General features: G+C 37.5%; 2 protein-coding genes, 1 long non-coding RNA gene and 1 other non-coding gene across 4 annotated transcripts; 2 read left to right on the forward strand and 2 right to left on the reverse strand.

The window, feature by feature from the left end:
• Positions 1 to 1,888: 1,888 nt before the first annotated feature.
• Positions 1,889 to 9,124, forward strand: LOC119083628. The gene is made up of 10 exons (XR_005088908.1): positions 1,889 to 2,028; positions 2,441 to 2,491; positions 2,663 to 2,739; positions 3,022 to 3,093; positions 3,290 to 3,360; positions 3,843 to 3,983; positions 5,588 to 5,650; positions 8,023 to 8,055; positions 8,273 to 8,343; positions 8,972 to 9,124. It is a non-coding gene; the product is annotated as an uncharacterized LOC119083628 (long non-coding RNA).
• On the reverse strand, positions 4,378 to 5,189 carry LOC119083627. Its single transcript, XM_037193362.1, has 2 exons — positions 5,039 to 5,189; positions 4,378 to 4,986 (listed from the first exon to the last, which is right to left on the reverse strand). The coding sequence occupies exon 2, from the start codon at positions 4,968 to 4,970 to the stop codon at positions 4,428 to 4,430; it is 543 nt and encodes a 180-aa protein (XP_037049257.1). The 5' UTR covers positions 4,971 to 4,986; positions 5,039 to 5,189; the 3' UTR covers positions 4,378 to 4,427.
• Positions 5,708 to 5,793, forward strand: LOC119083944. Its single transcript, XR_005088974.1, has one exon. It is a non-coding gene; the product is annotated as a small nucleolar RNA R38 (small nucleolar RNA).
• Positions 9,125 to 14,132: 5,008 nt separating the features above from the next.
• LOC119083626 (aldo-keto reductase family 1 member B1-like) lies at positions 14,133 to 20,946 on the reverse strand. Its single transcript, XM_037193361.1, has 5 exons — positions 20,735 to 20,946; positions 20,374 to 20,519; positions 16,786 to 17,191; positions 14,802 to 15,020; positions 14,133 to 14,555 (listed from the first exon to the last, which is right to left on the reverse strand). Exons 1-5 carry the CDS (start codon positions 20,813 to 20,815, stop codon positions 14,520 to 14,522), a joined length of 888 nt encoding a protein of 295 aa, XP_037049256.1. The 5' UTR covers positions 20,816 to 20,946; the 3' UTR covers positions 14,133 to 14,519.
• Between the last annotated feature and the right edge of the window lie 3,836 nt (positions 20,947 to 24,782).

A 24,782-nucleotide genomic window follows, 5' to 3' on the forward strand; every position in this document is an offset into this window, starting at 1 on the left:
TGTAATGAGTCTGTTCAATAAAAAGCATCTATTTGTCAAAATTTGTGATCAATTCAGAAGTGTCGTAACCTGTTCTTTCAGAACCTTGATTTGAGAGAAGCTACATGTTTCTATATGCGGATAAGGGGACCCGAGTAAAAATAAAAGTCTCAAAGGTTCGAAAAGAGACGTCTCACGTCTCACAATACAAAGGATTTGAGACCGTGAGACGTCTCTTTTCGAACCTTTGAGACTTTCATTTTTACTTGGGGAGAGACACTAAAAACTGCAAGAAAGGACGGGATTTATGAAATGGTCCCAAAATACCACATTATATTTAAATATACCGTTAACGAATAGTAATATGCGTGTCTGTCTTGGCCAGCGGATTTTAGGTTTTTTCGGGTCTAAAAATGTTTAAAAACAGCCGGCCAAGACCGCTAAGACAGATACGCACATTATCTTTCATCTAATGGGCCAAAAATCCGAGAACATTTTTGCAAAACCCCCGTTTTCGGTCCAAATTGATTGAGGTTTGAATGCAACCGCAACGTCAAATGTTTAACAATGAAATATCAATCTCTCAGTTAACCCCTAATACACAGAAATAATTGATCGTTTTAATTTGTATTGAATTCTTCTAATGGCACTTCAGGTTGGCAACGCTATTAACAAAGACGATTGACGATTTTGACGATACGTCAAAAATATATGAAAAAATGAGATAGACCAACAACTTCTGATCTTTGCTTTTTCATATAAAATTGAAGCTTTCTACAGTATATCGGAAGTGCCAGTAATTTTGACGAGATATTTCGAAATCGCTATTCCTTAATTTTCGAAATTTTCCGCAATTTTCACGTTCCACACATGACACCACTTTCTATGTTGGAAAAATTTGACTTTTGCTCACTACACCCACTTTCTCTGTTGACAAAACTTGAACATCGGACATAAGTATTTTCAATTTATTTCTGCGTCGAACCCTTTGTTGCAAATCTCCAATACAACAAAAAACTGTGCTGTTCAGTAAATAGCGTAAATAGCCTCATCACAAACAGTTTCAAACAGTAATCATAGCGATTAGTTTTCAAGCTTCGGCGATGTAAGGGCGAGAATCAAATCATGTTTGTCATTATCGAGTTGATATCTTACGTATCTTACACAAAAATTGTAACATCTTGGAAAAAAAAATGAAAAATAAAAATGAGAGAGAAAGTTGTTGTTTTGGGTTACTATCTGCATGGTGAGAGAATGTGACGTGACACTTTTAGTCCACCTGAATATGAAAAATATTCTGTGAACTGTACACAAAACTTCTCTTGAAACAATTAATTTTGAATAATATTACAGTGTTATCGTATCCTTATTGTAAAATATTATCGTAAATATACGATAATACTGTAATGTTATTTAAAATTAATTGTTTTAAGACAAGTTTTGTGTCCAGTTCACGTTTTAAATTGAGGTTATAACGAAATTTTTCAGATGTCAAAAATGCCAGTGTCAAAACTGTCACTTCATGACAGAAAATTTCTAAAATCAAAATCATCAAAGAGTGAACTGGGTTCAGTTTTGCCAGCAACATAGATCTATAAATGAATGTCTTCCATAGATCATTTTCAATTACGTTTGATTTGAAATTACGTTGAAAAAATCGCATACGAAACATTCAACGAAACTAAAGTGCGGTTACTTTTGAAAGCTCCGTATCTTGAAGATGATCTATACAAACACCCGTAAATAAGATTTTAATTTGCCAATTCCTGCACATACACAACATTTTCAAATTTTACCGCACGTTCGTAACGATTACATTTTGACTGGGCGAAATTTACCCAGTAGTTGCTGACAATGTTTTTTCGCTTGGGTCTTTTGCATTATTTGTCACGCCTGCCAGGCTTGCCACCATATTTTGTTCTTTTCAATTTGTAGCTTCGCGCAGAACAGACGTGTGTTGAAGAACGTGAGGTTCGACTTTTGTATAAATAAAATAAATTCAATTTTGAGAATAACGCAATTGTGCAACATCGTACCGCATCACGTACGGTAAGTCCTAATAGGCGCTTCGCTTTATGTTTTTTTGTGTGTGAACATTTCTATGACATCGTTGTTTATACATAACCCAACTTTTCCAACGAAACACGTTGTTCGTAAACCGGATGAGAAACGAGTTCTTCAAACTCGATTTTTTATTGAAAATTTGTTCAATCAGAAACGATTCCGATAAAGTCGGTTGCCATGTCTTGGTCAGGGTTTTCGAAACCACACATCGATAACCCTAAAAAAAGGATGGCAATAGCAAAATTGAGATTCTTTTATCACTCCACAGGGTGTCGTCGTATTAATTGTAAATTGACGATGCTCTACTAACCACGGAATCACAAAACCTATCGAAACGAGGCTGTCTCGTCTTCCACATCGAGGATTTTTCGCTAATTTAGGAATTTTCGTCTTTTAGGAATGCCGGCACCAGAGATGTGGTTTGCTGCATCGTGACTCACATAACTAGGTAGGTGTACTCTGCAATGTTTCTATCGCGTTTATATCTCGAATGATGATTTCTACCGCCCCAGACCAAAATTGATTGTATGAGGAATCGGAAGCCACTGAAAATGATTTCCGAACACGTGGATTTACCTCAGTGTAATGCCCAGCCCTAATCGCATTTTCTTCCTTCCAGACCGTGTTCGGTTCAGTCGGTTAATACAAATGGTATGGAGAGACGCCAGTCGCGATGTTAAGCATGAATTCATTAAGGTAAGGCAAACAAGTGAAAATTTCTAAAAATGTCCGCATGGTCCAACATGTGTGTGTGCGCAAAGACGAGGCCATTTCGTTGAGTAAGATTGTTGATTTATTCTGTCGACAATTTCAATTACAAAGTGGCAAAGCAATTTGATTTCTCATATCACTCCACAGAGTGTCAGTATAATTCGTTTACGATGCCCTACTAACCAGAGAATCACATTTCCATTCGCATGAAAAATGTTCGATTTTTGGGCTACGCTTCCAGATGAATAATTTGATTGAATTTTGCAGGACAATCGTTGGTGATGGGGTCTAGTGTGCTGATCTTATAAATGCTGTTCCATTTCGTTGCAGAATAAACAGGTAAGCGTTGTCGTTTGTTTCCGGGAGATCAATTTTATTGTCATTTGTACTTGATGAACTCTACCGCCCCAGGCCAAATTTTTGAATTTAATTGCGGAATCGGATTTTACTGAAAACAAAGTCTCGCGAAATTTCGAAAACTTTCCAGCGAACATTTCCCGTTTGTAACCCAAACCCTTTTGTTCCGTCTTTCCAGATGTTGGCTCAATTTGCGATAGCTTGCCGTTGAATGGACCCCGTAGAGAAATTAACAGCTGTCACACTCAGGTAAGATGATTGTCGTATATATTTGTCGATTCTGTGTACGTTGAAGAGGTCACGCAGATTGCCATTTTGTTAGATACGAGGGAAGACACCTCTTCTGATGATTTTACGTTCAAAAAAATTCACCACGTGATCACGGTGGCGATCAGTGCCGGACTGGTTCAAAAAAGCCCTTCGGGCGTTGTATGAAGAAATTGTTCAAAAGGCCCTTCTTTGCCCCTTATCCATACAAAAATCAAAAAGCCATTCGGGAATCGCCCGAACGCCCGTAGGGCCAGTGCGGCACTGGTGGCGAGAGGTGTTGTGTCACCCGCGGAACCTATCGGAAGTTATTAGACTTGATAATTTGTAGTGATGAACTTTACCGCCCCAGACCAAAATTGGAATTTCCATGCGGAATCGGATATTTCTGAAACCAAAATGTTGCCAATTTCGATGGTAGGCGACCGTCGGTTCAGATGAAATTAACGCGGAAATTTGTCTAGATTTCAGATTGCCTTTTATCTCCTGGAGTCTGGATTGAGGCGAACTTGGTATGCCATCCTATCTGGTCCAAACATGATAGAATCGTCGCTGAACAGATGTTTCATTCTCGTTGGAACGGGTCGTCTTCGTCAAGATCGATGGTGAGTTCATTTTTGCTAAGATAAAATCTACAAAGTGAGTGACTGTCCAGTCCAGCTTGAATTCGATGAGCACAAATCGGTTCACTCCAAAGCCACTCATAATGTCATAATGTTCCCATACAGCATTTACCCGTCGTAAATTCACATGAAAATCGTGTGAGTTTAGCTCAAATCTCTAACGTTTCTACCAACAACAAAATTCTAGTGATCAAGGTCACGCACACAAATAAATTTTTCGATGGTGCGTGCTGGCCACACGCAGTTGTGTGTAAGCAAACCATGGCAGCACCAACGAAAGCATTAGTCAGCAGAATACATTGTCTTCCATCAAATTCATATTCAGGGTATTGCACGACGTGCAAAATCGGGTTTCATTTTTCATAAAGACGGGACATTTCGTTCGTCAAACTGTGCCGTTTTATTGCATTACACTTTTGAATTACACTAACTAGATGGCCGTCGCCCTAAGATTCCATCACGGTGCGGAAATCGTCCGTACGTTTTAATTGTCTCGTAGAAATTCTTCGCCCAATGTAAGTGCTCCCGATCGCCCAATTTCGTGAACAGTTCCACCGACCGTCTCTGATCTTCCAAATTCTCCGAATGATTGAACGGCGAATACATATACCGCCGAACGATGTCCGGTTGATGTTCATCCCAGCCGCTGGCCACTATTTTCTTTGCAATTTCCAATGCCTTATCGTCTGTTGCATACGCTTGCGCTGTATTGCGAAAAATATTCCGCGGCACTTGGTCCAGTAAAATTACCAATGCCAGTGCTCCGTCGGCCGAATCCGACCAGTCGTTGTACTGACCGCATTTCGCTTTTTCATAATCATCGGACAAGTGTTGCCGCACATGATTATCCGCTGCATCGTCACCGTACCAAAATGATTTTGATTTCAAGTAGTCCGCGTCGGACGGCTTACCGAACCAAAAGTCGAGGACGTATCGAAATCTGGTCGTGGTGGCGGAAGACGCTTGCATTGGAATGTTTTGTTTTCTAAAATTGGATTTGATTATCGGAACGTGGATCCTTTGATATGAGTCGTTACCCTGTGATTCGACGCCTTAAATTTACTTTCAACGAGTGTACGCGAATGGTCCGTACCGGTGAAAGATTTTGAACCGAATGATGATTAATGACGAAATTCAACAAACTTCTTATTCTTCACCTCACGCATTCACATGTGTGTGTGTGTGTGTGTGTGTGTGTTTGTTCTTGGTGTTACTGTTTTCATCATTATGCGTATACCTTGAAAACCATATGACCGTAACTGACTCGATAGAAGACGACCAGTTTTTTTTGCTGGGACTTGATGAATTTTGGTAATCGGCTGTGATGATAGTTCACACATGATTTTGGCCGGATGTACAATGGTGTGACCATACTACTAGACCTTGTATATCTCTCGTAATTCTACAAAGAAAATTTTATTCGAATTTCATGATGATCTATTTAAAGACAAGCATATACCTGAAGTATTATGTTGACAACCACTTCGTCTGACAAAATTTCGAATAAAATTTTTTCAATTTTTTTTAAGAGTAATGGCCTTAAGACGCAGCGAATTTTAATTGTCTTTTTTCTCCGTTTTCCGCAGATTTTAATCGATGACTGACGAGATGTTGTTTTCATTACGACCAGCAGAAATATTATGAGCGAGGTGAGTGACAAATATTTTTATTTTTATTTTTATCTCGTTACTTCCCAGAAACGGGAGAGGTGTTTATCGTGATGAATATATTTATATCAAACAGTTATCCCTGTCATAAGACTTGTTGATGAAATTTGTTTTCTGAAACTTATAACATTCATGAATCCCGTCGATTGATTAACGCTGCGAACGCTTTCGTTCTTACGGCCTTCTCTAGAATTTTGGAGTTTGTGTTCAAAGTAGCCCACGGTTTAATGTGGTTACAATTCGTGATGTGATCACTAATTCGTAGATTTTCAACAAAATCCAAATAAACGTCCGAACGACGATACTAGGGCAGCAGTAGATGCCGCGCCAATTGACAATAAGCACTGATGGTGCCTATTGGTTTCCTTTGGCCACTATTAGTGCCTATTTTCGTCAATTGGTGTCTATTAGTGACTGATAGTGGAAATATTGGGATAGTCGGTACAATTTCTATTGAAATTGTAAGTGGTCAATTGCCAAAAGACGTGAATAGTAGGGCGTATCGAATTTTGCAAATTTTAAGGACCGCGATAGCCTGTGTGCGGAAAACGTATATCATCGAAAACTGTGTCCGGGCATGTGGTTGATGAATCCGATGGAGCCATGGAAGAAGTCCCCCCGGGCGGCTTTAAGTTTCCGATGGTCATAATTCGGAAAGTTGAGAGTATTTTTGAAAACAATGTTCTAGCGGGATGTAGAGCTTTGAAAACTCTACAAATCTACCGAATAAACCTATGGTCCAAAAGGTGCCATTGCCAAGATTGCCTAACATCGAAAATGTGACCATTTGGTTTTTGACTTATATTTCCTGAGAGACAAATGATTTTTTTTAGCCTGTGGTATGAGATGGTAGAGGAGGTCGAGCACTACCAGTACACTAGGCATGTCCCGATCGGATATACTCTTGAAATCACTTTTATAACATTTGTGAATGGAATTTTTAAGAGTGGCCACGTCGCCCACGAAGCAAGTGCAGACACTGCAACCGGTACTGGTGAGTCGAGGACACCTTGGCCAGTAAGTATGCATAATATTCCATGACAGTAGCTGAACTCTTTCACAAAATATTTGTTATTTCGATGTGGCACCGGTTGCAGTGTCTGCACTTGCTTCGTGGGCGACGTGGCCACTCTTAAAAATTCCATTCACAAATGTTATAAAAGTGATTTCAAGAGTATATCCGATCGGGACATGCCTAGTGTACTGGTAGTGCTCGACCTCCTCTACCACCTCATACCACAGGCTAAAAAAAATCATTTGTCTCTCAGGAAATATAAGTCAAAAACCAAAAGGTCTTATTTTCGATGTTAGGCAATCTTGGCAATGGCACCTTTTGGACCATAGGTTTCTTCGGTAGATTTGTAGAGTTTTCAAAGCTCTACATCCCGCTAGAACATTGTTTTCAAAAATACTCTCAACTTTCCGAATTATGACCATCGGAAACTTAAAGCCGCCCGGGGGGACTTCTTCCATGGCTCCATCGGATTCATCAACCACATGCCCGGACACAGTTTTCGATTATCTACGTTTTCCGCATACAGGCTATCGCGGTCCTTAAAATTTGCAAAATTCGATACGCCCTATTGCCAAAAGACGTGAATAGTCACCAATAGTCGGAACAATTTAGAGGACAAAAATTTGACGTTAAGGCCTCGGATTATTGTTGCAAATTTCGAAAGAAATGCAGACCAAACTCAATGATGAATTTGTGTTGGAGTGTAACTTCCATCTTGTTTAGGTTATCGCTTGAAAATTTCCATTCGCCAAGATTTTTGTAAAAAATCATTTCGTTTTGAAAAGTGAAGCCAAATGACGATAACTGAAACAAGAGACTTATCTCCTTCCGTTATTGTTATTGCAAAGGCAATTATATATTTAGCTGAAAGGACATTTCTGCTCAGGAAAATCAATTTAAAAAGAATTTTTACATGCTACATGCATCGAAAACCGTACTTTTCATGTTTCAAGAACTTCTTTCGGCGCGCCCTCAGCATGTAAAAGCCATTACATAAGTCGGGATAAAGTCTCGTTTTCGTGAGTTAATTAACCTCGGCTTTGCCTCGGATCAACAAAAGTTCTCACGAAAATTCTACTTTTCATCTTTTTATCCCTAGTTATGTAAAATGCTACTGTTGTGAAGCAGAGCGTCTAATATTCTGTCATAACCTTCACATTTGTACCGTCAAGCGCCGACGTTATTCTATTTTGCATAAACCACGAAGATAATGTTGCGTCCAGGCTCATGAAGTCGTTCAAAAGTAGATTCATGAATGTTGATACACCAATGCATGATGTGAAGCTAAATTGTTAAAGAACGTCCCGTAATGACATTTTCTTTTTGTCTGTGTTTGCAGATTGACGATAGAATTGCGGCAGTGAAACAAGAGGTAAGTTTTCAAAATCCATTGTCCATTCTACTTAATCACGTAGTTACGAAGCTCGTGTTGATTTCTCCTTTGAAATGATGTTTTAGTATATACGCTATGATCGTACACCGTACTCGTATGACGTTGATTAAATTTTGCCCTCTCTGATTCAAGTCCATTCCATTTTAAGCAGATTTCACCGATTAAGATGCATTTCAAATGAATTGTTTGTTTACAGATGTCCGTTACATGGGTCAAATGATATTGCAGTGTGACACGTACGCACAGGAAACGAATAGAACCGTGCAGGTAATTTTTATTCTTACTTCACTTTTCCACCCAATTGTCGGATCATTTTTATTTCAATTCAACCGGGAACGCGTTTGCATTTCGTATTTAGTGTCGCGTAGTTCATCGGCTACAGAATTTTAGTTTATTTGAACTCTAGATGGTGAAATCAGATAATTTTACCAAAAAAATCCATTCTTTGGAAATTAGATGTTTTCTGGGTGTCGGGGAATCTCGCACACGCGATCATAGTATGCGTCCTTTTACGACATGTAACGAAAAGTCATGACTGTGCGAGATTCACCACTTAGATGTGAATCTCGCACACCATGAATTTGTGTGGTGTGCGAGATTACCCTACCCCGTTTTCTGTAACTTTGAAACGAAGATTTCTTCAAATAAGTTTTGTTCTCAACCGTTGAATGACGACAGTTGAATTGAATTAAATTGCGATCAAACTTTTGTAACAGTAAACCCACCAAACCAATGATGATCGTAACATATACGCTATTAATATTTGCTTTTCTCGAAAAGACAAAAATGATTTCAACTTGCCCTCTCTGAAATGTTTTCCATTTCGAAAACCGATTTTTTTTCCTCAAATTTGCATTCCGGACTAATTTCAACCGTTTTTACTCTTCGATTACAGGCAATTCTATGTTCTGGCATTCAGCGCTGCGATCGATGGACGTGAATCCTACGAGAAGCTATCGGAATCGTTGGAGGTCAGCAAGAAGCTAGGCTTGTTTGGGCTCCAACGTCCACGACCAAAAAAAGAGAGTTGTTCGAAAAAATCGAATTGCTGAATAAATCAATTTTTTTCTCTCTAAATAACTTCGTTTTACTCAGTGTTTTGGGACTTCAGCCATCCAACCCAACTTTGACCTGTTCGTCGTCCACCGAATGTTTCGTTCGTTTGGACATCAAAAGTTTGAGTCTAAAAAAGGATCGGCTGTATTGACTGGCTGACACAAAATTATTGTCTTTTACAACAAGCTAATTAGAAGGTGAAGCCTCGAACGAATTATACGAAGGTTTTGCTTCAAGTTTTGAAGTTTTACCGAATGACGATTAGCCGCAAAAGGTCAAAGATGAGGCCAGTCCGAGTTCTGGACAAATATTTTTTAGCCCCGTACGAAGAACGAAGGGGCTTATAGGATTACGATGCCGTGTGTAATTGATGGAATTCGAAGCAGACGGTAAGGGCAAAGTGTTTGCCTATGTTCATAGATGACGAATCCGCAATAAAAATTTGGGCCGTCTGTCCGTCTGTCTGTCACGTCGATATCTTGAGTAAATCAAATCCGATTTCAAAAAAACAAAATCCCTGAAAGATAGTCCAAATAGTGAGGCTAAGTTCGCAGATGGGCGATTTTGGGTCGACCCTTCCCGAGCTGGGGCCCCATAAGTGATTTAACGTTTTCCGAAGATATCTGCGGCCATTCAAAGGCTACACATGTAAGTGATACGTCAAATAAAAGATATTTACAATACCGATCGACAAAAAAAAAGTTTATGGAAATCGGATGACCGACTCGTTAGTGAGACCCCTTGGTGTGAACTAGGTACAGGGCGGCAAGACGTTTTTGCTTGTAGGTTGGCCAAATTTGAACGCATTTAGATGGATTTGGCTTTATTAGATTTGACCGTACCAATCAGGGAAAAAAAAAGTTCATGGAATTCGGTTTACCGGAGCGTGAGCTAGGTCTCTTGGAGTGAGCTTATATGTGGCTACTCGGCCGTACAGTGAACGTGGAGTATTTTGTCAATATCTCGAGTAAACTTTGACCGAATTTCATGAATTTTTTTTTGTTTGCAAAGGTACTAACGAATGTAAAGCAGGCGTACTACTTTCCACCTCCTGACAAAATGACCGTCGGCCGCCATTTTGGATTTTTGTAAAAACAATAGAAATCGGTGAAAATGATACTTACAAAGTTACTGATCAGTGGGAAGTGATTGGTTATGTGTGTGGGGTGTTTCAAGCATCCCAAATATGGATATCTATTTATAAATATATACAGCTATATTGAGCTATATAACGGTGTAGATAGTTCTTTTGAGCTATATACTAGCATATTTATCAGTAAAATGTTGCAAAAATTTTTAAGTTTGGGTTATGGGTTACAGTTAGGAATGGGAGGCGTTCAAAATTATCGATAATATCAATCGAAAGAAATTATCGATAATCGATTAATCATATCGTTATCGATAATTTAATAATTATCGATAATTATCAAAATATCGAAATTCGATAATTATCAAAATATCGATATTTTGATATTTATCTGAAAATTCATGATAATATACCGATATATCGGAATATATCGATAAATATCGGATTTTCGGACCGAAATATCGATATATCGAATTATCGATATCTTGATAATTATCAAAATATCAATAATTATCGATTATCGATATTTTTTTGATAATTTTCGATAATCATTTTCATATTATCGCCCATGCCTAGTTACAGTTGAAAGGAACGTCGTACGGGGCTTCGTAATTGCGCCATGCGCAATTTTTAAGACGTGCACATTTCATAAGAATTTTACTTTAACGACGTTTACGGTCTCAGTAGGCTTAGGGTAAGAATAGGGCGACCGACGAACTAGGGTCACGTACACAATAGATGTACGGGTTCGTATGGGGCTCAGTCGCAGCGAACGCTCCGACTGTTCTGACGGCTCGTTTTTTCTTATGATAAACGATGTGAGTTCAGTGCTGGTTGACGAACTAAAAATGAGTTGTAAATGGAAGGTCGGACTAAAGCAATTTATCTACTGTAATGTCTAAAAATTCACAATTTGTGTGACACTTTTAAAATCAAAATAAGCTAGATTTAAACACGTCATTTTATGTCTGTGAAGTACCTGCGAACGTGAACCCAAGGTTCTGAAAGAACAGGTTAAGTCAACCCTGAGTTGATCACGAAGACGGTGCCACACAATTGCGTCAACGGCTGCGAAGTTTATATGTGAAATAGAACTTGACAAAAACAAAATTCTGAATTTTCGAGAAAAATATTTTCTTCAAGTTGATTTCTCCCACTATCTGTTTATAAAATTTGGTGTCAACCGCCTTCGTGGTTGTCTGCAAAGTTCTGAAAGAACAGGTTAAGACAACAACGAAGGCGGTTGACACCAAATTTTATAAACAGACAGTGGGAGAAATCAACTTGAAGAAAATATTTTTCTCGAAAATTCAGAATTTTGTTTTTGTCAAGTTCTATTTCACATATAAACTTCGCAGCCGTTGACGCAATTGTGTGGCACCGTCTTCGTGATCAACTCAGGGTTGACTTAACCTGTTCTTTCAGAACCTTGGTTGTCTGAACTTTGCTTGAACCTGTGAATTCTACATTATAGTCCGGTCGTTGTGACGATCATTTTACATGACTTTTTAGTGATTTTAGGAATTACAAATAATTCGCAGGTTTTAAATGCGAAAAAAGAAATTCGCAGTTTTGAACTTACGAAAAACCATAATGAAGTTTGAAGTTTTGGATAAAAGTTCATACGTTCCAAATTCGCAGGTTTAAATCTGCGAAATAAAATATTTGCAGGTTCAAACCAGGTACATGTCGCTAGCACCCCACCATTTAGGGCTGTGTCGAGTTATGGCTTATTTTTTAGGGCTTGTTTAGGGCTGACGATTGGAACCGGTCCCGAGTTTAGGGCTGTCGAACAGCGTGAGTTATAGTGTTTTAAAAAGTTTTGAAACATGTCGTTTAAGCATTTGTCCGTAAATTCAAAACGTTTTTCAGTTTCCAGTAGATCTATAATTTGGGGCTAGTTTAGGGCTGACGATTGAAATCGGTCTCGAGTTTAGGGCTGCTCATATACTGAAGTTATTCAACTTTTACTCGAAAAAACATGTCATGTTGGCGGTTTCAACGCTATAAACAGGGTGTCTGCTTGAAAGTTTAGTTTAACGTTTAGGGCTAGTTCAGAGTTTGGGGCTGCTTATTCACCAAAGTTATTCAACTTTTACTAGAGAAAACAGGTCATGTTCGCGGTTTCATCTATACATTTTCAGTTGACTAAGGTCAAGGGTCCTTCGACGAAAAATGAGTGTCGGTAACTAGTTTCCTTAATTCGAGTTCGGACAACAGCTTTTTCTAAAATAAGTGTTGCTACAGTGCATTATCGACTAAATGAGTTGCATTAGAAGACTTTCCTCATATGTACTGCTATAGTCCGTTGCTAGAGCGCAACGATAAAAATACCGAAAATTCTAATAGTTTTGGAGGCAATTGCATGTAGGCGCTGTTCTCATTCATTTCCATGAAGAAGGTGATACCATGGGAATACCATGGGAATACCATGGGAATACCATGGGAATACTCGTCAATACGACTCGGAATAAACACGATCGAAACAACTTCCACCACAACGGTCGCTTTGATACATTTCTTATTTTTCTGTAAACCAAATCAAATAGTAGAAATTCCAGAGTTTTCATATTTGGCTTTCACATACAAGAATTGTTGCGATGACCGTTGCAACAGACAATGGAAGGCTTATGCACATCTCTACAGGAATGCTTGGAATCAAATCATATTTAAAAGTTCGATGCGATAACATCCGACAATTATACTTCAGTGCCTGTCGATATCTTGCCGTCTGTGAAAGAGAAACTCAGCAGTGAAATTCATTGTTTCTTTTCTCTGCTAAAAATTCTAGGTGTTAAAATTGGTCAGTCTGAGGTTCCAGATGCGTGACCAAGGATTAAGGATGATACGATTCGTACAATTTTCGCCAACTTCCTTCCCAGTACTCTATGTAAAAGATAGTTCTTTGTTCACCAATGGGAGAAAAATGGGAAATTCCAACAAGAGCGAAGTTTTACGACCAGAGCGAAGCGAGAGCTGGAGTTGGAATTTTATATTTTCTCCGAAGTGTGTGTACGGTGTAAATAACCGCTTTTCCCCACGGACGGGAGAGAAAGTAGATATTTTCTGAGTGGAGAAAATAAGGTTAGTCACACCGCACACACGCAGAAATTGTTATATTCTTCATCGTTAGAAAGTCCATTTTTCTTCGCTCATTAATCGATCGCATGCAATTCACTTACCTTATACCAATATATTCACATTGAATCGATGTACGTAACACTGATTAATGTTTCTGGCTACCGATGCAGATACCACCGTATTATTTCATGAAAGATTGACTAATGGCAACATCTCAATCCCATACACGAACATCATCACTGGATCTCACTTTTCGAATACTCCTAAATCAAGATATTCTTGCCATGTGGCTGAGAGACTCAACCTACCAAATGAATCCGTACGTTTCGATAGCTAAAGAGGATGATCAACTGCGACAGTTAATTCAGGGTGTCATAAACACCCAAGCCGAAGTGATCCAACTTTACCAGTGGGGAAATGCCTATTTTCCCTTGAAACATTGGAAATTCAGCATCGAACTGAGCCAATCGGATTGGTCAACACAAGACGAAGTTTCGCCAAAATATAAAATAGACGAAGTGTTCGAAGCCAAATACGAACTGGATAGTCTGGCCTCATTTTTGTATCTTTCGAAATACTTCTACGAGTCAACAGGGAATTCAGATTTCGTGGGGTTTAAAAATCATCCACACTGAAATGTGTGCAGTTGAAGTTTTCGACCGAAAGGCATTGCATAGAAAATGTAAGGGATAAAAATTATCCCAGAAAACTCTCTTCTAACACACCCAATTGTTTTTTGGTATAGCCCCACTTATCATAAATTTTGTGCTGTGTATTTAGGACCGCAGAATTGTGGTCCTTGTTGCAGATAAAGAGAATAATAATCCAACCAAAAGATGTGGTTTTATTTTAATAAAAAATTATTTTCATTTCTTCTTTTCATTTTACATTTTTTTTTCGTTTGTTTTCGTTTCACTTCCGTTTTATAATTACAAGTTGGGCATGTGCGATTTAAAAAAAAAAAGACGAAAATTTAACAGTCTTTTATCGCCCACACACATGAGACATAGTACAATAAAGCAGTGTCAGCATCAATTAGAAAGAAAAATAGCTGAAAATAATAATAAAATAAAAACATTTATAATTGTTGCCATCGTCCAGTGAACATGCCCTTGGCGACTTTATATTTGACGGTCATCGCAACACTGACTGGCATAAATGAGCAAATTGTCCACTATAAGGAAACTTAGCTTTCCTACGCTTATACTATGCGCCTAAATCACCGTCTGAAGCACAGTTTCAGTTTCATTCGTTCCTGGAGAATGTAAAGCATTAACATAAGTGCCGAAATGACACGACGATAATAGTACCGTACTGTGTTGCTGGAACATTTTTGTTGAGGCGTGTGGTAATAAGGTTTCCACACGTCTTAACAAAAAATGTCCCAGCAAGACAATACGGTAGTTTGTTGTCTTGCGACCAGAAAAATGCGAAAAACCGGTTTTAGGCGAGGTAGTAATGACGTATTTTCTGGCCGAAATAAAAAAAAATCTTTTCTCACATAAGATAGCGCATTCAGTGAACTGTAATTTTTGTTGCGATCCAGTTTGCCCAATGCAAGCATGTCCGGGCTTTTCAGCTCAAATTTGAAAATGTCCATATTTTCTCTCAGTTTCATTTTGGATATCGATATTGGTATGGCAATGTGTCCACGTTGAATCTGGTATCGCAGTAAAATTTGTTCGGGCGTCTTTCGATATGTTTGAGCAATGGATTCGATCTGAAAGTGGAAATCGATTTTTCTTCATCGTCATGTTGAATTGCTCGGAAATCAAAGCTAAACTAAAGACTGTTGTAGTTTCCGAGAAAAAGGCTTCATTGAGAAAACCGTTTCATGCAACTTGGTGATATAATAGTTATTTATGCAACTAGTTACGAAAAGTGGTTGTTTTCGACACTAGATGTGATGTGACTACATCGTGTGACGAAAACAACCACATTTCGCAACTTGTTGCATGCAACGTTTTCTGCAACAACCGCGAAAAGTGAACTTTTGAAATGCAAATTTTACATAGAAGTACTTTTCGCCACTGAAAGTAGTTGCGAAAAGTACTTTTCGCCACTAAAACTAGTTGTGAAAAGAAGTGAAAAAAAGACCCTCATTACGCTCATCAAAGTAGGCATGAAAAAGTTCACTTTTCGCAGCGCAGTTGCAGAAATAAATATGTCATGCTGTTTCGAAGGACATTAATATGCAACAAGTTGCGAAATGAAGTGGTTCTCGTCAGTAGATGCGTGACGGATAGACTTACTTTCGCAACGTTTTATGCAATTGTGCAACTTTTGGCTTCGATTTTCTTTTCACATAACTTTTTATCACTGCACTGGTGGTAATTTACCACTGGTAAAGCCGTGACGTGATAGAAAGTCATGTCTTGCCGAAACGACGTTTCAAATTTTACAATTGTGTTCAGGGTTCCTTAACGTAATAATTTAGAAAAGTTTCAAGTTGTAACGTTATCGTTTGAATTTTTTGTCTTTTCGCTACAATTCTTAACGTTAAAAGACACAACCACATATGTCACGTTATAATGTTATATCTAAAAATCGTCCAGTATTCTGAAACCGTAATTTTAAATATCGTTTGAAGTACAAATGACGTTACAGACGTTCGTTACAGATGTATATAGCGTTACGAGTCGTAACTTTTGATTTTCGGTAAAAAAAAAGTTATAAATTGACCGTTATTGTAGCGTCACATCACGGAACAAAAAAAATAACGTTATGCCGGAACCCTGATTGTGTTGAATAATACCCACTTTTATACCGAACACATAAGATAGTTATTTATCGCTGCACCGGGTTAGAACGTTTTTCTCAATAAAGGAAATTGAAGTTCTAGTTTAGTACTGCTCTGCCCACGTAAAAAATCGAACTTTTGTATTTAAGAAGTTACTGCTGTTCCAATCATTTCATATGAAATTTCAAATGACAAATAATAGGTTTCTTAGAAGGTTATTTGAGCTGTCAAATCGTCATCCATAGAACCATAACCAAAAATTTTCTGGTAAAAAATTGTTGAGGTTATGGCTCTGTGGATGCTCTCGTTCGTTTTCGGCATGTCAAAAATCGTTTTTACCGTACGATGGAAGAAACCAATGCAAATGTATATGAACGGAGGTAATGCCATTCAGATGCGCGGCCTAGCACAATAGTTCGAAGCTAATGACACCTTTTTCTAAAATGGTTGACTATGATTTATTTGTGTTTCTCAAAATGTTATGCCTATCACAAAACAGATGGCACAGGTTTCTAAGCAATTTTGTGGTTTTAAATAAATTGAGAGATGGCGTTTATATAAATAAATAACTTTCGTGCCACTGCACATCTGATTGGGTTGTAAATGGCATTACCTCCTCACTATACCTTGGAAGAAACCTATAGAACTCAGTGAACCGCTTCGATGCGAAAGTGATGGGATTTCTTACGTGTGCAAAACAGTATTTTCATCCACAAAAGAAACTTACATTCAAACGTTAGCATACCTGTGGATCTTCCAGCAGAGCAGACGAGCCAAATGGATTGTAAACGGTAACCGCTATATTCTTTGACCGACAGAATTTACTCATCTCCTTTTGCGTTAAGTATGGATGGCAATCGAATTGGCATGTGACCGGTGTGCAACGTGCACTGGTCAACAAATAATTGATTTGATCTTCATTAAAGTTCGACACACCGATACTCTTAATGATGAAATTGTCTATTAGCTTTTCCATTTCATGCCACGTATCATTCACATTCTGCACTTCGCCTTCGGGACACTGTATCACATATAAGTCGAGATACGTTAAATTCAGATTCCGCAGAGTTGATAACAGTTCGTCTTTGATTAATGCCGGGTCGTGAAAGGCCTTCGGATTCCACAATTTGCCCACAATGTACAATTCTTCTCTGAAGGAAAATAATTTTTTTTTAAAATATATTTCTGATGTCCACTGATGATTGAGCGACATTCAAATAAAATTTGAGTTTTTTGTACGTTGCTAATCGCTCGCGCGTGCGGATAGTGTCTTATAGAATATTCGCCCACAAATGGATTTTTTACGCGATAAATATCTATACTGTCAGTGAAAATGCTAAGGAAGTGGGAAAATAGCGTAGAAACTCTATGCCAGATGAAATGTAAACGAATCAAGAAAAAAGTGGTATGTGAACCAGGCATGAGCGCCGCCGAAAATAAGCCGCCGATTAAGCCGCCGCCGGCCATTTTTGAGCAAGCCGCGCCGCAGCCGAGCCGGTGCCAAAAACACGGCTCAGGCCGGCTTGAAACGGCTGGAAAATGAAATAAAGATTTCGAAAGGTTAATGGGTGAAATAATTTTGAAAACCGAGATTCCTGTTGATCCTAAGCAGCTCAAGTACATTTTCAATTTTTTTTTTTTCAAAATTAAGAAAATTTTGAAAATTTTCTTGAATTTTCATGAATTTTCCAGAATGGTATATTACGTCCTCGCTTCTGTTGTTGTTTTGGCAAGTATGACCTTTGCGGAACGAGCCGAAGGCGCACAATCAGTTAATTCACAAATTTGAGAAAACTTTATCGATCTTTGCGAATTTTCTCGATTTTTTTTCTTTTCAATTTTTACTTGATTTTCGTGAGCTTTCGATTTCTTCTCGAAAACCATTTTCTTAATGAGTTAAATGAGTGTACCGGAGCATGATTTTCCATTTAGTTCAAGTTTTGAGGCAATAAAACTTGACGTGTTAGTGAACCTTAGACTTAGAGACTTGCTTGTAACAAGACCAGTTCCACTTGCACTTTGAACAACCTAATCTACCTACATTTTCGCTTTCCGTACAATTTCATTTTCATGCTTACTAGTTCATTTTCCATGAATTTATCTAAACGTTTTTATTTTTAAAAAAAGTTAAAAGGAACCTCCAGCCGAGCCGTTTTAAGCCGGCTCAAGCCGACTTTTTCTCCGTCGGCGCTCATGCCTGATGTGAACAACGTTTGTTTCTAAACTTCAAATTTCTCCCGTTATATTTTGTAAACTTAATCACTTCACTCTTTCAGCTTATTGCATTACGATTTCTAAAAGGCATCTTTCTATTCGTAAGTTAGGATGACATTTTGTCACATTTTGTAAAAGGGAGCATATAAGCTCCATATGTGACATTATATAAAAGAGAGTATCCGTGCATGGAATGCTCTCACTTTTATTTTGTTAAAGGAAGCATAAGCACATTGTCCTAAATTTTGATAAAAGCAGTATAAGCACGACAGAGTAAAATGGTGGCGGGACATTTCCACACCGTCAATATCGTCAGGAACGATATTATCGTTTTTTTAGACGATACTATCGTCCAAAAAACGATAATATCGTTTTTAGACGATAGTATCGTCCAAAAAAAACGATAATATCGTTTTTTGGACGATAGTATCGTCTCAAAATCGATATTATCGTTTTTTAAACGATACTATCGTCCAAAAAAACGATATTATCGCCCAAAAAATTTTCATACAGGACGATAATATCGTCTAAATTGAAAAATTCTAAAATATTGTCTGGACGATAGTATCGTTTTCTGGACAATATTATCGTTCAAAAAACGATACTATCGTTTAAAAAAACGATAATATCGTCCAGGACGAGATTATCGTTTAGTTTTGGGTGGTAATATTGTCCAGGACTCAATTTTACTCAGAGGTGCAGCAAGAACCGAATTCTCTTCCAAAATATCGAAAAACAATTGTCAGAGGAAATCACCTACACATCAGTGTTTAAAAAAGGCGTTTAGTTCGTCCCTAAATAATTCATCTTTTTACGAAATGAATGCCAACTTTGATTGTACATAAAAAGCGTTTTAACACGCCTAGCGATCCGGCCCATTGCCCCGGAGCGAAGCGGAGGGCCGCAATGCGAGCCGGGCGCCGGAACGGTGTTGGAACTTAGGAGTTAATTTTTTTTTTCTCGCATCGTCTCATAATTAGTCTGTGTAATTTTTCTATATAAAATTTAAATTTATGGAACCAAATGAACCAATTTTTAATATATATTTGCCGTCTATATAAAGGTGTTTATCTACAAGATTTTGTGTTTCGTCTTCAACAACCATCCAGAACGATAATATCGCCCAGGACGATATTATCGTCTAGAATTTTTATTTTAAATAAATTTAAAACGATATTATCGTCCTGGACGATATTATCGTCTCAAATTTAAAAAACAAATTAATTAAAAACGATATTATCGTCCCAAAAATTATCGCCCAGGACAATAATATCGTCCAAAATAACGATAAATTTGTTCAGAAAAAGAAAATAACGATAATATCGTCCAGCGGATATTTTCATCCAGGACGATATTATCGTCAAAAAAACGATATTATCGTTTTTTGAACGATAATATCGTTTTTTAGACATCAAAAAAACGATAGTATCGTCCAAAAAAACGATATTATCGTTTAAAAACGATATTATTGTTTTTTTTAAACGATAATATCGCCAAGAAAACGATAATATCGTTCTGAAAATATTTTAAAATTTATAATTTTAGACGATATTATCGTCCTGGACGATAATATCGTTTTTTAGACGTGTAGTTATGTCGCCTCATCAGTAAAATAAACCCGGCAGGAGCGGTTCATTTTCGAAACGTCAAATAAGTGACCTATTACACCGTATGACATGAAATCAAATAAACAAATTGAAAAATTTAATTCGCAAAATAAATAAGGCTACTAGATAATTCAGGTCACCAGTCAAACAAGCGCTACTGCCTGGTTCATTTTACTCCGCCATGGCATAAGTTTATTGGGTCACAGTTTGTCAAAAGAAACATAAGCACATTGTGTCACATTTTTTGAAAGGGGTGGCATCACATCCTAGACACTCGACAAAAAATATATGTGAATAGTGTTAATAGTGTCAGACCCTTGGCTGGCATGCGATCTATTTTATGAAAAGGAACATAAGCTCCACGTGTCACTAAACCAAACGTAACTCCAAATTTTTAAATCCATTCGTTCTTTCACTGGGCATTTGAACTAAACGGGCATTTGCGTGCGAAAAGTCTATAAAATATTATTCGCCCGCGCGGACGAATAGTTACTTCGTTTTTTTTTGTTCACCTTTTCACTACACCTTCTTCTATCTTTGCTAAAATTGCGTTTCCCACTTCTTCCTCATTGCCATTGATTGGGGCTGTGTCGATATATCTGTATCCGAGATCAATTGCATCTTTCACAGCTTGTTCAATTATTCCTTTTCCAGTTTCCTATTATGAATAAATAAAACCAAAAAAAAAAAAATATTTTTGTCACAATTCACTGGGTTTTTATGAAGGGCTTTTTACGACCATTCTAAGAAATATTTTCTTGAATTCACTTGATACTTCTTGAATTCCACGACATTTTTTAAAAACTTTTCTTTAGCAAGAAAACATTCCAGGAAACTCAAGAATTTTTTCCTTACAAATAGGCTCTAACTTACACCCCAACCCCACGAGGAAAATCCGAGCATTGGAATTTTAGCGCCATTATTAAGAACTTCATTTGGTATTTTAGACGACATCCTATTCTTTTTGAATCGCAATTTTAAGAACGAAGAAAAAAAACCGTTAAGGAGTGTACGGATCGGACGCGAGTTCAACAATTATTGAAAGAGATTTCTCGTAATAGTCCTCATGGCAAACTATTTATACAGCCGAAAGACAATAGGGAAAGAAAAAAACTAAATTTAGATTTTAGAAAAGATTTTTTTGTTTCGTCTTCTTGCGTTGTTTGAATTAACCAAATGATAAAAAAAAGTAATTGTGACCGAGTGGAACAGAGCGACACGCATACAATTTAAGATTGGATCCCACTCTTTCAATATAAAGTTAATTGTTTCGTTTCCAAAAATATAATAAAACGCGCGCGCGATTTGTGTTCATAACGAAAATTCAAAACACTTCCATAAATAATCGCAAACCACCTGCGAACAATCATAAACCACTCAAACAGAACAATATTTACAATTTGAATTCAGAAATTTTGGAATGGGACCATGTCAAATATGTGGTATGCTCACAAGGATATTTCGAATTTTTCTTGGATTTAATTCGAGATGAATGATCGCTTTTTCAGAATTTTGCGGTCGGTACATTGTGAATGTGAAGGACACGAAATAACGTGTTGTTGTTCACGAATGAAGAATAGGTCAGGGTTGTTTGGGAATTCGACCAATCGGTTTTCAACAAGTGCAACAATTTTTCACGGTCGACGGTTTAAGTGGTAGTAAACCTCAGGCATGAGCGCCGACGGAGAAACCTCGGCGGCGGCTAGCCGAAAAAAATTTCTCGGTGGCGGTGAAAAAGTCGGCTTGAGCCGGCTTAAAACGGCTCGGCTGGAGGTTCCTTTTAACTTTTTTTTTAAATAAAAACGTTTAGATAAATTCATGGAAAATGAACTAGTAAGCATGGAAATGAAATTGTACGGAAAGCGAAAATGTAGGTAGATTAGGTTGTTCAAAGTGCAAGTGGAACTGGTCTTGTTACAAGCAAGTCTCTAAGTCTAAGGTTCACTAACACGTCCATTTTTATTGCCTCAAAACTTGAACTAAATGGATAATCATGCTCCGGTACACTCATTTAACTCATTAAGAAAATGGTTTTCGAGAAGAAATCGAAAGCTCACGAAAATCAAGCAAAAATTGAAAAGAAAAAAAATCGAGAAAATTCGCAAAGATCGATAAAGTTTTCTCAAATTTGTGAATTAACTGATTGTGCGCCTTCGGCTCGTTCCGCAAATGTCATACTTGCCAAAACAACAAACTTAGAAGCGAGGACGTAATATACCATTCTGGAAAATTCATGAAAATTCAAGAAAATTTTCAAAATTTTCTTAATTTTGAAGAAAAAAAAATCAAAAAGTACTTGAGCTGCTTAGGATCAACAGGAATCTCGGTTTTCAAAATTATTTCACCCATTCACCTTTCGAAATCTTTATTTCATTTTCCAGCCGTTTCAAGCCGGCTTGAGCCGTGTTTTTGGCACCGGCTCGGCTGCGGCGCGGCTTGCTCAAAAATGGCCGGCGGCTTATTTTCGGCGGCGTTCATGCCTTGTAAACCTGAAGTAAGATTTCGTAATATTCCAGTTGGAATAGTAATCGAAATTTATTCCGAATTTGTATGAAGCTTTGAGCCTAATCATCGAAACTAACGTTACACGGTCTAACCTTTCTAGTCTTTGCTACCAACCCTCCTATATTTATGAATCACGTACCGACAAACGTTCTGATCGACTCACAATCAGGATAATCATTTAACTCAAGAACCCGTTCAGCAACTCTTCGTTAAGTTTCACTGGTGACGATTTTGACACTTCTTTCATATAAAATATGTCAAAATCTTCACTTTGGGTAACGAATTTTTAAGTTTCTGAACGAGCTCCAAAGTCACTTATTGTTTTGCTCACTCCGCCGAGCTCTGGTGTCTGGTTGCATATTCATTTAGTTTGTGTAAACTGATTGAACTGAAAGGACTTCATTTTCTCTGGTAATTCTTCTGGAACGTCAGACTCTCGGTCTTACTTCTTGTTAATAATTCGATTAGAATTTTCACTACCTTTTGATCTGTTCCATATTTGGGACAAAATCAACGAAAATTTTCATTTTTTTTTCACCGAGAATTTTTTCTTGTCCCCTTTTGTAGGACCATACCGGTAAAAATCGGGAACGTCTCAATGGTTACAAGTTACCACTGTACCAAAGCACGACAGAGTAAATACAGGCAAGAACACTTGAATTGACTAGGGACCTGAATTGTCTAGTGGCCTTATATTTTGCGATATAAATTTAATTCAATTGATGTCAGTATTTGACATCCGAGAAATGAATCTCTCCTGCCTGGATTTAATCTGTCGAGATACATCATTAAAAAAAAAAATAAATTGGAGAAAAGTATTAGCCCACTGTACCCTCAAAAGTTCACACCAGCTTAAGCAATAAAATAAAAAATTCAAATTCCTAAGAAAGCGGAAAAAATTTCAAAAATGAGATACAATACAACAGTGTGATCAACGAATATAAATTAATTCCATCCTTTCGTTAAAAGCAGTTCGTTTATTTAAAAAAAAAATGAGATTTTCTCTCTCACGAAAACTGTATGCCGTGTCTCCGTTTACACAAAATAAAGAAAACAAAAAAAAAACTTTTCCATCATTTTTAAGCCGCAATGAACATTAATTGTTTAAAAATAATAACTGCCGCTGGTTCCTGAAAGTAACGTGTGAATATGGTTTGATTTATGCGTCTTTGGGTTGGTATTATAAAAGAAATGTTTTAATTATGACGATTGAAACATGCAATAATAAGTAATAAACGACAATAAAAGCAGACCCAAACACACGATCGAGAAAAACAACGAGGTGCGTTTCACATTTTTAGGTCTTATTTCTTTGTTCAAAATACTTTACGGTGGACAATCGAGTTATTCAGTACGTTCGTACAATTATAGATTAAAGTCAGATTGATAGATTGACACCCCATCTTGCAAGGACTCGACTAAGTTCTTGCCTTACCTGTGCGTGATTCACTTGATTAGTCTTTGTCATGAAAAACGAAATATTTAATTAAATTTTCATCCAAAAGTCTTTTAAGATCTTAGTTTGCGCGCGTTGCATAAACTGGAATTTTGCTCTCAGCTTCTTCGAACAATTACAGAAAAAGACCTCACTCAAACACCAGCATTCGTTTGTTCACCGATTGTGTTCCACAAAAAATTTGTTAATCCAAAACTATGTTCAATATTCAGTTCTATTTCCTACAAACAATTTTATTTTAAGATTTCAATGTCACGATTCTCATTTGGATTCACGTTTGTTAACAGGCTTAGCTTAAACCACATTAAGCTAAATTTATGTTGCCATTTTCAACTGAGACAACAAATAATGTCGGCACATTCGAAGACACAAACGCGTTCCATCGAAAATTTACTAATGCTTAGGTCAAGTATTTAATAAGCGAAAATCAAATTCTATTTGTTTGTTTGTAAGCCTTATTTAACAAAGTTCAACAAACTTAATTTTCCACCTAATTCGATTTTTTCTGAGACTCATATTGATAGTTGATTGACTCAAATGTAGCCTGAAATGTGGTCTGAAAATACATATCCAGCAATTGCCGTTAACCGAGGCGTAGATGCTTTTGAAAAACGATTTTATTGTGACTTTCCACAGAGATTAGTTGGATACCGTGACATAGCATAGAATTAATAGAATATTTGAATAAATGACATCCTTTCGGATTAAAGTAAATTGTAGGCAAACCGTATAGATATCAACGTCCTAATAAAGATATTGGCTGATCAACGTTTTGCAAGTTTGAAGTTTTTACTTATTGTCGACGGCGTGGGGTAATCTGGCACACCATACAAATTGATGGTGTGCCAGATTCACCTCTAAGGGGCGAATCTGGCACAGTCATGACTTTTAGTTACATGTCGTAAAAGGACGCATACTATGATCGCGTGTGCCAGATTCCCCGATGCCTTGTCGACTTCA

This window comes from Bradysia coprophila, unplaced genomic scaffold (assembly GCF_014529535.1).
Source record: "Bradysia coprophila strain Holo2 unplaced genomic scaffold, BU_Bcop_v1 contig_70, whole genome shotgun sequence".
NCBI lineage: Eukaryota > Metazoa > Arthropoda > Insecta > Diptera > Sciaridae > Bradysia > Bradysia coprophila.